This window comes from Oryzias melastigma, linkage group LG3 (assembly GCF_002922805.2).
Source record: "Oryzias melastigma strain HK-1 linkage group LG3, ASM292280v2, whole genome shotgun sequence".
NCBI lineage: Eukaryota > Metazoa > Chordata > Actinopteri > Beloniformes > Adrianichthyidae > Oryzias > Oryzias melastigma.
Genome location: NC_050514.1, coordinates 26,959,218 through 26,974,471, shown reverse-complemented (window position 1 = coordinate 26,974,471; position 15,254 = coordinate 26,959,218). Strand labels below are relative to the sequence as shown.

Sequence of the window (15,254 nt, the reverse complement as noted above, 5' to 3'; positions counted from 1 at the left end):
CTCAGCTCTGCAGCCGTGTGAAGAGTCAGACTGAGGACACTAGTTCACTCACTCGCTGTTATCAAAGAGGGAGAAAAAAAAAGGCCTGTCTTTACTCTGCAGACTTGTCACACCATAGGCAAACATCCAAACGCCACATCTGAATAGGATTAAAACCAATTCAATGGTTCAAGATTCTTGCCAACCATCAAGCTGCTGAGTCACGGTTTGATTTGACGTTGGAGTTTGAGTCAGCGTTGCTTTGCAAATGCTCTGAGCATCGCAGGCCCAGTTCTAGCAGTCATCTATGAAGTGAGCGTTCATACAAATGAGTACTCACAGAGTCGTCATCTTTAGAAGTGTGTCGAAGGGGAGGATCGTCATCCGACTCCTCCTCGGAAGACTCCGGCTTTCGTTTCTTCTTTTTTCCAATCTTTATGACAATTTTCCTGTTAGGAAAAAAAAGAAGCATTATACAAAGAAACCAAGGAAAGAAGAATTTTCTACATCTTATGGATCCTTCAGAATACTTGTTCACATCAGGAGTGGTATGAAAAATACCCAACCGATGAAAGGTCTTGATGCTTTATAAAAAAAAAAGATACTGCGAGGCAACACATTCATGCACCATGTGGCAACAGAAGCAAAGTTAAACTAAAAGTGGTGAAGCCTCAATTTCATGCTGAAGCGTCACTGGCGACACCTCAGGTGCAAAAGGGTTAAACATAAAGGAAAAACTATGATTGATTGCAAGTGCATGATGGGAAAAAACATTCATGATCTAACTGTAGTCTTGAAACTTGGGCACGGTGATACTGAGCATTTTGGTATCGATCTGAGACCAATCGGAAATGGATCAATATCACTGATATCGATACCAATATTGATATTTTTTTGTAAATGAATTGTAAATGTATTGCAGATTAACCTGAAAACCTCAATGGGGCTCGATTTGAATAGATTTACGCTTAATAGGTCAATAACCGATTCATAAAAATATAGATCAATTTAGCACACAAAGCTAAACTCCGCTAGGTTGATGCTAACGTTTCATGGAATTTTCCATAGGACAGCTAATGCTAAGTGGAACCTAAAAATACATTGCTAACTAAATGAACATCTTTATAAACTCGCAGGCATGAATTTTTCAAACTCTTTTAAGGAAATATTTATTTAAATAACAATTTGTGGACTGAAACACAATATTTGCTCATACTGTCTTCTTCTGGAATAAGGTGTAATGCTATAGCGCGATCGCCACCATGTAGCCAAACTGAAACTACCTCCAGGAGAAGCAGAACAATGTTTACAATGTTAATGATCTGAACATTTTTGTTAGAACTTCTGATTTTGAGAAATAGATAGATGGGGGGAACTGGGCGGGTTGAGGGAGGACCCAGGAAGGGAGGACTCCTTTTTTTTTATTTTTCGAGTAAATATCCTGTTTTCTTTGTGTGTTTATGTTTTTTTTTTTACACTCTGTGTTTTTAATGTGCATTTTATTTGCTTTTAAGTGAAACGCTTTGTGTTTCATATGGATGAAAGGCGCTAAACAAATAAATAAAGTTTGAAGATTGAAGTTTGAAATCAACAGTGCTAAAATAACTGTGGCTTAATGTGTTTTAAGAAAAGTATCTTAAGCTTCTTGAATAGCTTAAAAAATCACCATATTTTTCTGCTTATTCAAAAAAAAAGCAAATTAAACCATTTGGTAGTTTATTTCTTTTAACTAAAATGTTAAATTTCAGTTACAAGCATTCCCTAATTTGCAAAAGGCTGTGTGCACTCGGTTGTATTTCTGACTTTTACCAATAAAACCTCTTGCCACATATGCCGATACCTTCTATCTCTCCCTTTTATTTGTTTCTTGGAAATCCCATGCACCAAAGCTTTGCCTTGGTGGGCTGTAAAAAGGAGGGAAATAAAAGAATGGCTGCAAAACTCATGTTTCTTTTTTCCCCCCATTTTCCTCCCAGTACTGTGCAAACATAACAAATCCATCTTGGCTCTACCACAAAGAGAAACCTGACCATAAGCTGCATATACAAACAAGGTTTTGCAAATAGACTGCAGCAAGAATAGGTATGCCTCTCGCCTTGAGAACGTCCCTGTGGGGCTTGTTCATGAGACTATATTAGAGGCTACATGTGAACAAGGATCCTTGCGCTGGACAGCTCTAGCTCGTGTTGGGTCTTTAGCCTGACAGAGCTTATTTGTTTAGATGCTGAAAGGCCAAAAAGGTAGAAACGTCTTAAATAAAACTAGACGCTACACTTTTGAGGAATGACATCCCAGCATGTTAGCAGAAGGTGATAAAAGGACAGATTTTGCAGATGATTTTCACCAACCTACATAATTCCTTCAAAAAAGCAAGCAAAAAAAAGTGTCACAACACATTATAATTGGGTGCAATGTTACGAACAACGAAGTACATAAATAAATAAAACATCCCCGACTTCAACCTCTTCTGCTCTGCTGGTTGTTCCTCTCCCCCATGTGAATGACAACATCTTTTCATAAGCTGCAAACGGCAGATACTTCCAGCCTCCTGTGACAAAGACCTGCTCGTCCCCTCTGCGGGTGTCCCTGCCCCCTCCGGGTGACATTACATTTCACAAATCCTCTTGACAACAACACTCGGCGGTTGCTATGCAACCTTCTCCCGGGAGTTTATTAGGTAATGTAGGCGGCGATGCCGATGTTGACGTCACTTCCTGGGAAACGCAGGAGCACATATCCACTAATACTATAGATGGTGATAAGGCAATGTGCCAGGTCAGAGTGACCGATTAAAAGAAAGAAAAACAAAATAATCTGAATGAAAAAGTGCAATTAGACAGAGCACAATGTTCTTTTAGACTAAAAGTAAGACATAAATGGGTTTATACAGACATTTACCTGGAATGAAGAATCTAATTCCTTCTAGTAACTTGAGCTTCAAAAGCACAAACAATACATGAAAAGAGAAATGATAAAAAAGAACAGGTAAACATGGGATCTACAAAACTATTAGGGCTATGCAGCATATAATTTGTACTCTATGTATGTTTTGTAAACCATAAACATTAAAATATGCTACTAAAAAACAGAAACCTACTATTTGCTTTGTTGTTACAGTTTATTCCAAGCATGAAAAAGTGGACCAAACAGGCCTGTAGTCCCAAACCCATTTATCAATGCAAAAAAGCAATGGAATTCATCAATTTATCTTACTTGAGCCAAAATTCTTTTTCTTGAGGAGTTTTGCACGTGCACTAATACACCCACCAGATAAAAGGGTAAAAAAAAAACTAAAATAGATAATATAGAAAAATGCAATATTAGTGAGTTTTACTATCCACTTCCATTGGGAATTACAAATCTGCTAGCCTGGGGCTCATATTTTGAGCTAAAACAATTTTATTTCAATTGAAGGATCTGGGAAGAATTGGACAATAATAGGGGTCTGTAATCTTCAACACTTAAAGAGTCACTCGGGTCAATTTCTCGCCAACCAAAACCCAGTAAGAACCACAAAGTCTTCACTCACCCTTTAGAAAATTAAGATACTTATTTAGATTTATTTTTTTTTGCTGCTGACATAAAACAATGAAACTATTGTGTGATTTTTGCATAAATAAAACCTAAACATGAAGAGAATATATATATATATATATATATATATATTTGAATATGTAAATTAATGACTTGACAGAACTTTGCATGAGTTCCTTTCAAAATAAAATACATCCTACTCAATATCATGACAATGCACCAAATGCAGTAGGAAGTGTCAAGTCATCAAGGATAACAACAAAAAAACTGTTTCTGGTGCATTTCAGCCACAAATTCATGCATATAACCAACAAAAACTAAATCAGATCTAATTAAGTGACCCCCACCATATATTAACAACCATGAGGCACATTTTAAATCCTTGAATTTGTTAAAAAAAAAAAAAAGTAATCTGCTTTATAATCCAATGAATTATAACTTTAATTCTGGTTCTGCGTATTGAGATAAATTGATTTTATCTGATAAATAAAGCTCAAAATTCAGTCCAAATGCATCAGTATCAGGTTGATAAACTACAATGGTTTGATGGATTGATGGAGAATTATGGAAACCGTTGTTACCATCCTCATTGAATGATTCACACCGTCCTTCAACTGTATGTGAATGAGTTGGTTAAAGTTAATTTACTTATTTAGTTACATTTTTTTGTTTAAAATAATCTTTAAAAATCTCAAACTATTTTTTTGGTTGTAGCACTTTAAAACATGCATATATGCATATTGTGTGACGGAGCGTAGCGTCCATTCTTCTGTCAAAGGATGTGGTAACGGAAGGGAAGTGAGTTAGCCGGTGAGCTGACACGAAACATGCATGTAAGTCGGAGTGCTAAAACACAAAAGGTGGTGTAGCTGGAATGCTATATTAAGGTAAAAGTGTCTATGGTGGTTGTAGCGCCCGGTAACTGAAAAGGTGGTCCTGATCTGTGGAAAGAGCTATAAGAGCAGGCCTTCAGAACAATTTTTTGCTCTGATTACCTGACTATGGAGCCTAACTTTTTGCCACAAGATGCACCAGCAAAAGAAGTTACATTTTTAACTGTATTGCATTTGACACTGAAGATTTAAAGTTTCTCTTTTTGTTCCTAAATTCCCGTCACTGAAAGGGATTAAGCAAATGTCACAGAATTGAATGTGTTTACCGTTTCAACTCAAAATGTATAGGAAGCAGTCATCCAGCCACCATCTTTACAATATATGTATTCTGTTATTTTCTGGGCTTTACTGTATCTGAACCAGGAACTGGTCAAACCTCCTCTTGGACATAAGGCAGTTTTAGGATTACACTCCCCTGGACCCCAATGTTTCCATCAGCATTTGGTTTTAATCGTCTCCCTCAAAGATTTTCCCTTTTTTCTTTTTTAAAGTCAGTCCCTCTCTAGCCATCTTCTTCCCTCCCTCTTCGCACTGAAATTTGCATTTAAACCAACATGCTATGAATTATTCAATCGCAATACAATAAGTCAAATGCAGCATTTATGACATCATAAACTACATTTTTCCAGTCCCTCAGACTGCATTCTCAGCCGCTCCATTCTCTTCTCGCTTTATTTTAATGTTCTCTTTTTATGCTGTCAAAAACAGAAATGTCACCGAATGTAATATCACTCCACAATGCACTGGCTGTTAGCTTATAGAAAAGAGTCTCTTTCTCACCTGAATCTGGTTCTGTTTTTGTAATAGAATATTCTTTGAAGGAGGAAAAAAACAAGTTTGGTCTGAAAATTTTGGAATCCACTGACCGTCTATGAAGTACAGTTAAACTGTCATCTGGCTGACACTTCAAACTGTTTTGTGTGAAATAAATAGTCCCTCCATTGTATTAATGCTCAAATGAAACAACCACATTTACATAATAAAAGCGCTCATATTGTCCTTACAATAATTGACGTGTTGAGCTGTCTATCGCTCGTGAAGCGGATCATTTCCCCCACGCACTGTGCAATACCAGTGACAGTATAGTAATGGGTCGATGTTCAGCGCTGTTCCACCTACGTTTGGGATCTTCCAATCGTTTTGCTGGACAATCTGCACCTTACAACAATAAACAGAACCTTAATAACTTGATGCAGCCGCCTGCGTTCTGACGGACTCTGGACCCCATGGGGCTTTCAGGGGACCTGCTCTGATTGGTTAGAATGATTTCTAATTCAAGCACCACTGCCATGAGTCTATATGACTGCACTCCCAGATTTAAAACCTGTTAAGTGGATTACAGTTTATTATTTTCGTAACCATTCCAAACAACAAAAAGAAAGTTATTTTATTTTCCCCTTCTTACCTGAAGCTACATCTGTGCTGTGTATTGGAAGCAGATTGGACGGCACAATGACATTTAGAAGTGGAGCTCACAAGAACAAGAATATCTGGACCTTAGCCAACCAGTGGTAGGATAGCATCTTTCACTAATTGATTCAGACCATGATATGGACCTAATGTGTGTCTGACCACAAGGATAGCGTCAGAGTATGAGTGATGTTTTTCTTTATTAATATTATATGTCAAACAGTTTGGTGGACTGGAGCCACATGAGATTTTTTTTTTATTGGTCGCACTATTGAGAAATTAGGTGACGCTATAGAACCCTGACGAGGTTGGATGGAAGTTGCATCATAGTCCTAGTAAATAATAGAGAGGTAGTATTAGCATTGCAATCAACAGCCAGTCAGGATGGTAAATGGCGTATACTGTACTTGTACAGTACACGCTTTTTTACCTTCGTCAAAGGCTCAAAGCACTTTACAGTTACAGTCCCATTCACCCAGCCACACACACATTCACACACCGATAGCGGTTCCGCTACCGAACACTGCCGAACAACTTATAAGTACCAGGATCAATGTGGGGTTCAGTGTCTTCCCCAACACATCAGTGGGCAAGACTGGAATCGAACCTGCAATCTTTTATTCTTCCAGGAGCTTTGGGCATGAGAGATTTTCAGTGACTCGATCAGCAGGTAGAATACTAGTCCAAAAGAGTGTTTTTGCCCATCTTTTTCCTCATGGTAGATCATGCGGCTACTTTGGGGTGAAGGCGGGATACAATCTGGACAGATCGGAAGTTTTTGCTCCCGCGGTGGAGCTCACTCATTCGATATGCCGACAGACAGAGAGCCGGTGCGGAGGCTGCCGGCTCAGGCCTTATCGAGACATTAAAAAAAGGGAAAAAAATCTCCTAATTTTATTTTTTCCCCTCGGATTAATATTAGACAGTAAGCTTTCAAGCTCAGCCACAGAGACACAGAAACACAGAGGAAGTGGCTGTCATTCAGACACAGCACCCTGTACCGGGAAAATCTTTAAATAATAATGATATAAACCCAAACATGGGGACATGATTACCAATGTTTTTGTAGAACTCTTCACAATAAATAAACCTTATTTCTCAACTTCATCTGTGTCTTCCATACATTCTAAGTGAGATAACCCCAGACACCATTCCTTATATTGATCATCCTAAATGCATTAGCTGGTAGCTCCTCCCACATGCAGCTGCGGCATCGAGTTCAGGAACACATTTTTTTTTTGAGGCGATGAGCAGCAAATTCGTCACACTATGGGGCACACGGATTGCGTTTGGTGTGGGTTCACCTTAAGGAAGTTTCTTTAAATTCCATGATTAGTAATAATACAATATTGTAAGGTTAAAAAGCCATTTGACAGTAACGTAACTAGACTCCAATGACAGACCAACTCAGAAATTTGTATGGACCTTGTTGTTCCTCCACATCCTCTTGGCCAGCCCCAAGCACGAGATGAGCACATTTATTTAGGATTATGTCTCATGACTTTGGTGAATTAAAACAATAGCTCTCAGTCAAACATCTTATTTGTGAAACAGAGATAAGATTTATAAAGTAAACCGAACAAGAAGGTTTCTTGCTTTACCTAAATGTACCAGTAAAATCAGTCATCTGTCTTTTTTTTTTTTTTTTAGTGATTCGTTCAGATAAAATGCATCCATCATCCACTTTTCAACAACTGCAGGCTCCAGCGTGGCGTCTGATCATTTTCTACCACTAGCTACTTCCCTAGAGTAACCAGCTCCCGTCACTGATGCACATGACTTTAATGGCTTCACTCCTTCTTTTGTGCCAAATTATCCCCATCTTTTTTTCTCTGTAGTGTTGTCCTGCCCTACTTGGCATGCTTCCACTGGGAGTGCATGTGTGAGGGTTTCATTTTATCAGCATTTGAAGACCATAGTGGTACATCAGCATGTCAGGATTGACTTAACAGTTTTAGCTGAAGAATATGACCCAACCTCTCCTATTAGGTGGACATAAGTGTGCCATAAAGGTATTACTTATTACATCTTTTTGCATTCTTATAAATATAAAGGTTACAATCTCACTACACCAAAGCTAACAAGACTAGTGAGAATTTAGCATACCTATTATTCATATTTAAAACAACATATATTGAAGATATTATGTTAAACATAAATAACACAGGCTGCCATACTTTTTTTTTTAAATGCACACCCTTGCAATTGAGGCTCCAGAGCTCCAAATATATTAAAATAAATCACACACCAGCAGACGAAGAAATATGCACCCTGCCAGGGATTAACCGGGAAAACAATTAAAAAATAGCTTTAGCTTTTGCTAATGAAAAAAAAGTGAGAGGAAAGAGATTAGGCGCCTAGCAGGTGAAACATTGAAATATGAACAGCTATATGCTGCAGCATTTACACTAGCCCTAAACCTCCATTTTCTATCATGTAATTGATCTCACCAGCACCATTTTGTTTGATATTTTCTTGCTATCCTGCTGCTTTGTAATACCACCATATTTAGAACATGCCTGCTCACAGGAAACATTGGATGCACAGCTTTGAGCGAGAACTAAATGGAAGAACTACATTATTTTGAGCAAAAAAAAAAAAGCAAAGAGACGGGGGGGAAGGGAGGAAAAAAAGGGAATGAGCAACACTGTGCTTTGATCTTATGATTATATGAGAATGCTTTTCAGCAGGTAGCCTGCCCAGAAAAGCAAATTTCAGCCTCCAGAGATCTGTGATTGACCAAGCCTATCCTACAAAATAACCCCAGCCTCTCTTAAGGGCAGATTGTGCTCGGTGGTATTTCCATTCATGAGTAGTAAAACAGGGCTTAGTTTCACATTTTAAGGGGGTTACAATTTTTGAAGATTAAAGACTGAAATAAAAGAATTGCCTGAAATATCAAAGATAACACAAACTCAATTCTTTATGCAGCTTTAGGGGGTTCTTCAATCAAATTCATAAGATCTAGACCCTGAAACAACCTCTGTTACATCGTAAGATAACACCATTACTGCCAGACACACTAAAATCTATCACATAGACAGAAATAGGATATACAAGTAAATCACATTTTAATGTTCACACATCATTAAAATAAATGATGAAGAAGGCAATCCCAAGCATTCAAAACATGTTCAAACTGCATTTATAAAAGTTAACTTGTTTGTTGCATATTTTAAGCACAAACAAATCAAAAACTAACCCTAAGTACTGACTCCTACATCCTTTGTGTTACTGACCAATCCTAATCCTTTACCTCACCTTTCACATACAATTTATGAGATACAAAACATATACTTCACTCCTTCGTGGATTAACTTTTTGAAATCATCTATAATATTGGAAAAAAGCCAGTCTAAAAGTCAGTTGGCTGGATGGATGGATGGATGGATGTATCATAGAACTCTAAGTAGAGTAAGTAACAGAGCAGTACGTCCTTAAGGAATGGTTTGAATAATTCCCACATCTGAATGGGAAACCCTTGGGATGCATTTCCCTTTCAATTTTCATACTTTAGGCACCCGGGCAGATCATTAAGGCTGGTATAGTGAATTCGCTTTAAATGGACGGAGAATGGCAATACATTTTAGACCCAGGTTTTGGTTTGGTTTCTTTTACGCACAGCACTTTCAGAAGCAAACTAAACTACCTAGAAATATCACATGGTTCCAAATGCCTCTCTCCTGAAGGTAGTGTTACCTGACAGAGACGGCAAGAAAAGCACAAAAGAAGACAACCAGCTAGTTCCACTAATCCTTTGATTATCACTTATTGGTACGTGTCTTATACTCTTCCCAACACCGTGTTTAGTGGTGTAGACATATTCCAACTCTTTTATGAGTCCAGTATCTACGTCATTTACTCCCTTTTGGACCGTTTACTCTCAAGTAATACCTTAGTCACTTGCAGAGATCCATGGGTTGACCAGTGTGGGTGCTACGGGTTTTTGGATTCTTTGGGCCCATAGAGGGTCGTAGAAGGGGCAGGTTGCATCTAAGTGGAGTGAAGCTGTGTCTTCTAGTTCTCTTGTGCTTCATATGACCATTTCAAGAGACATCATTAAAATGGAATGAACCATTGTTGTGCACGTGATGAGTTTGTCTCGTAAAGTATTTGTAAGGATAATATAAGCTACAGGTACTTATGATGTGCTGTTGTATAGTTTTCTTTAAGCAACACTCCAGTCATTAACAAGGTCTGTACTGTTTCCTTACAGACTTACACAAACAGGGTGTGCGGGTGATACCCAAGTGCCCGTAAGATCCCTGAAGGATGCCCACATTGCCCAATTGCCTCATTTTTAACAGCCAGGTTTTTTGAGAGTAGAAAACAAAATTCGTACGACACGCCTGCATCTCACCTACTTGACCCTTACTTACCTGACGCCCACAACATGCTCGTACAGGCTCACTGAGTGATCTGTGAATATAATATTTTGTGCAGGCCACCTTCACGCCCCGCACAGAAAGCCCGTATCTACCCGTAAGGGCAGTTGTGACCAAGACATAAACCAAGGGAACCCAGTTTGGCTTGTTTAGCTCACATGAAATTTTAGGTGAGAATTCAAACCTGTCAGTGTCTGGCAAACAAACTTGTATCTTTTAACAAAATAGAGAACTTTATAAATCTAGACTTTCAAGTAGTCCATTTGATTTGGCCATCTGCCACTCCCTTTCACACTTTAATAAGTTACACAGTTGTAAACAACAGTCAACAAACGTGACCTTTTGGAATGTAGGAAACAAAAGGCACCTTTGAAACAAAGTTACAACCTTTTAATAAACCAGTTATCCTCCTGGATTCAACTCCTGTTCACATTTACCAGGTTGAGGTTGTGCTTTAAGTACTAGTTTTTAAAATGAGAATTAAAAAGCATCAAATGACAAAAAAATATTTAAATTGGCTTTTTGGGGGTCTTAATTAATGTAAATAACATGTATTTTAATTTAACAACTTACTTACTACAATAACAGTAAGTAAAGAGACATTGTAAAATAAAATAACACTTGCACTCTTGTATGCACTCTTGTGGGTGCATACAAGAAGAAAAATGTCATTCTGTGAAGAAAAATATTCAAGAAATGTGTAAAAAAAATGTTGATGAGATGCTAAGTGTTCTTCTAAATTCTGCATTGTGTAATAAATCACTCCTCTTTAAAGCTCATTCTAAGTAGCAGTTAGCCTAGTTTTGACCAACAGAGTTCTTCTTTATTCTCTAAATGGACGCTGGATGGTTTAAGGGCTACACTCGACTGCATGTGTCCTCGTTTTGGAGTTATGGTGCTTTGTTCTTACTTGTGGATTTATTGGATTACACAGCACACTACCTTATTACAACATACTTGAATTGGTTTCAGTAAATCACACTTGGAAATAGTGGCTTACATTAAAAAAAATCTTAAATTGTCCTTGATAATAACTTCATTTTCTCAATTATGTCTCAATAGGTGATGATGGAGAAATGTGTTTAAGTGAACTTAAACTGTGCTTTGAAAGCTGCCGTAAGATGAATGAAAATAAATGAACAAAAAGAATTGAAACCAATCTTGCTCAACAATTTTTCCAATGCTAAAAGCATCTGGGGCACCCAAGATAGTTTGAGCTCTAGCAACCAACTACCTCCATCTACAGAAGGCTTCCTCCGTTCTTTTTTAATTTAACTTTTTTAATTATTACATACACACTCATAACGGGAAAAATCTATTATGAGCTCCAAGCTTATGCCCCCTGTGCTAACCTCATCTAATTATCGATCAAGGCAGCTGCCAGCTAGATTGTTGACCGCTGTCAGTCTCTTCCTCACTCATCCTAATAAAAAACAGACCTCGCTTCTGCTGGTTTAAAAATAACAAATGCTCTCACGCCCAGTCCGCTGAATGTGATATAACCATATTTAAACATTATCCCGCTTCTTTGTCTCCCCGTCTCTGCATTCACATCTGCACCAGCTGATATTTTAATAGCCTGGGCTGGGTGTGGCTTGTAGCTCCACACTTGCTTATTGCAGTTAAACTGAGGGGGATGGGAGGCGGATTATAGTATCTATATATCAGCACTACTTGCTTAAACGTACGAGGCGCCGCAGTCTCGCATGTAAATGCTCTCTTTGTTCACTCCTCCCATGTCTCTCCTTCATGACTGAGCCTGCTTTACTGTTGTGGAGAGCAGTAAATGCTGAACTTTGAGCTTCCATCTCAGCAGGCACAGGAACAAAATACACAAGAGTAAATATGTACCAGAGAAACGAACCAGAACCCAAACAGGTCAACATGTATGACAACCACCTTTCTTAAAAATCCCACCATAAATCAGATTTATATTCTCATCAAGGAGAAATACCCATAGATTTTCTCTTGTAATTTCACATATTAAATTCAACATCAACGGACAGTCCTACTATAAAGTAGCCAGGAGTTAACCGCTGGTGCATGTCACATGTTTTGACCTCACGAAATGCAAGAGTGGTTCTGGCATGCGCTGAATTAACACAAATAGGATTAAAGTTCTTTTTCATCAAACTAGTCACTATAGCAGTTTACAGAACAGAAATGACATCCACGTACCCGATCTTGGCCTTCTGCTTTGGCTTGGACTGTACAATGCAGGCCCTCTTCGATGACTTGTCTTTGGACCGGGCCTTGCCATTTCCTTTGTGGCCACGGTCCCGGTGGGCCTTGAACTGAGCAGAAGAACTGGGGAAACTCTCTGGGCTCATGACCCGTGGGATGTTCTTCTCCCCTCGTTGCCGGGCTTTAGCAATAGCCTCTGATATGATTCTATTTGCCTTCTCCTGCTTCTCCTGAAGATTCGACTCCATCTGTTGATGCGTCCTCCGAGGTACCCTCTTCTCCGACGGGGAGCTGGACGACGAGGACGATGATGAAGAGGACGAAGAGGAAGAAGACGACGACGACGAGTTGCTCTTCACTGGAGGACTGAGGACGCACACCTGGCTTCCCGGACCATTGATGTTCTTTCGAGGCTAAAAAGAATAAAAAATGATGTATTTGTGTTATAATTAGGACACTTGCATAATGAACCATTTCATACATATTGAAATTAGGATGCAAATTAGGCTGTTTAAGATTCAGGACATAACAGACACTGTATTATAGCTAGAAAGATAATTGTGTCTAAAAGTACACTCAGCAATAGGAGAAAAAAAAGACAGGATGTGACTAACAGGCCATGTATGAGTTCAACACACCTGAGAAAGACATTTCCCAAAACCTAAAATGTACTAAATGCTGTTTATTTTTCTTAAATTCATACAACATTTCCCTATAACCCTACATTTACACAAATAAAACCCTTTACCAAAGCCCTATAAAGAACTATTTGAGTGTTTTGAACACAAAAGACAACACTACCATATTTTCTGGAGTCGCATGGGCAAAAAATGTCTAATCAAGAAGAAGAAAACCACATAAGTCGCTCTAGAGTATAAGGCCCAACCCAAATTCTTCCATTCTCCCTTCCCCTCCATTTGAAGGGCAGTTTAAGTGCAAGTTGTGTCTGGTACATGTATTTTTTAAATCTGACCCTCCAAACGGAGAGGTACAAAGTCCTCCATCGCGAGTGTAAACTGCTTTGCCCTGAGAAGCGCTTTTCTTCACGTGGGTGCCTTCTGATCCACAGACGCTTACATTTGAATGCAAGTAATGACTTTTTGTTGTAGCATGACCTTTTTAAAGTTATAAAACCGATGTTGAACACTCTGTGCTATTGCTAGCTGACCGGTGATTATTGGTGACGTCATCGAACAAAAGTGACGTCTGAAATATGAGACACTATTTTTTCATAACTCTCTGTTTGGAGGGCCAAATGAAGGGGAAAGGAGAAGGGAAGAACTCGGATTGGGCCTAAGTCGCATTTTTAGGAAAAAATGACGTTTTAGAACAAATCCGCCAAGCCCAGCAGAGCTAAAAAAAAAAAAAAAAAAGAAGTACAAGAATACTAATCTTTTGATCTGCATAAGAAAAATATCAAAGTTTAAAAGGAAAACAATTAGATTCTCTTCCGTGTTTGTTTTGGACAACACTTGTTCTGCAGCAGTCAGTAGCAAATACTTCAGATACTAGCAGTTGTTAGCAGAAACAACCGCTAAAAGACAGTGTTTACTGGGAAAATAATAGATAACCCTTTTGATGTTTTAAAAAAAGAAAAAACACAAATAAGTCACTCCTGAGTATAAGTCGCACCCCTGGCAAAACTATGAAAAAAACTGACTTATGCCTCGGAAAATACGGTACTTCATATAACAACAACCTACAATAGTAAAAATGGTTACTGAAAATGAATACTTATAAAAAATAGGATTATGTTGTTATAAGATAAAATTTAACAAACATGACAAAGGCTTTAAATAAAACAACATAGTACATTTTTAATCGTACATAAGCGGTGCTACAAACTGACAAATGGCAATGTTACTCAGCTCATTGAGAAAACCCTCTGGAGGCTGTCAGACAGACTGCTTGTTGCTGCTCTCCTTCCTGATGCTGAGAACAGGGGTTGGACTCCCCGTCACCAACTACTAACCTCAACTCTCTTAACATCAATATGAATGAAAGAAGGAAAAAACATTTTCCATAGAAAGTTATTTTAAATCCTGTGGGTACCATGTGACTTGAAAGTATGGGACAAATGCAGTTCTTTTTGGGTTAGGTACCCTTTTAGAAAAAGAAAGTAAAACACTCGCCTATTGTAGCAGGTTACAGTGTGCCTCGAAGACATAAATAATCCAGCGTGCCTGACACATGATAATATGTGAATAATAGATGGCGTGACTGCAGTTATGCCTACACAAGTGCTTTGTTGTGGCCCAGCAGAAAGAGACCCCATAAATGGATGACCTAATCTAAAAAAAAAAGTGAGTTGCTTTCAGGGTCCAGGCGCGGCTGGTTGCCGTTTTTTTTTTTTTTTTCCGTCCCCACATTGCTAGCTAAATAAAGAGAATTAGCTTGACAAAGTGGGGGAGGGAATTGAATAACAACCAATTCATTTGGAAGGCAGTGGAGAAGAAAAAACAACAAAAAAAAAAAGCACACGCGCCCAAGAGTGGAATTATGATTTTCACGTGTGCAACGCTGCAGAGCCTAATAGGCAGAAATTTACTGGATCAAACTGGAATGTTCTTATTTAAATAAAGGCTTAAAAAAAGAGGGAGGAGTTAGAAGTAATGCATACATGAAAGAAGAAACAAGTGGAGGGGGGGGGATATAGGGAAAAAAATAGTAATGTCAGAGAGAGGGGCAGGGAGAGAGTAGAGATAAAATGCAGCAAAACGGAGAGCACTGCAGCTGTGTAATACATCTATAAATAACTGAAATTACAGCCTGCCAGCACTGCAGTGATTTCAATCTCTCTAGCAGCACGCAGGCCCATGAAAACGACGGGGACCTGAACAGCCGATGAAAAGGTAAAAAGTAAGCTCCA

At 38.6% G+C, this 15,254-nt stretch overlaps 1 protein-coding gene across 7 annotated transcripts in view; it reads right to left on the bottom strand.

The window, feature by feature from the left end:
• The window catches only part of chd9 (chromodomain helicase DNA binding protein 9), a gene marked incomplete at its 3' end in the record, with an annotated part of 97,014 nt that overhangs the window by 39,910 nt on the left and 41,850 nt on the right, over positions 1-15,254 (bottom strand). For all 7 annotated transcript variants that reach the window (XM_024296024.2, XM_024296025.2, XM_024296026.2 and 4 more), the window contains 2 exon segments: positions 320-428; positions 12,380-12,798. In XM_024296024.2, the coding sequence (XP_024151792.1) occupies positions 320-428; positions 12,380-12,798 (528 nt within the window).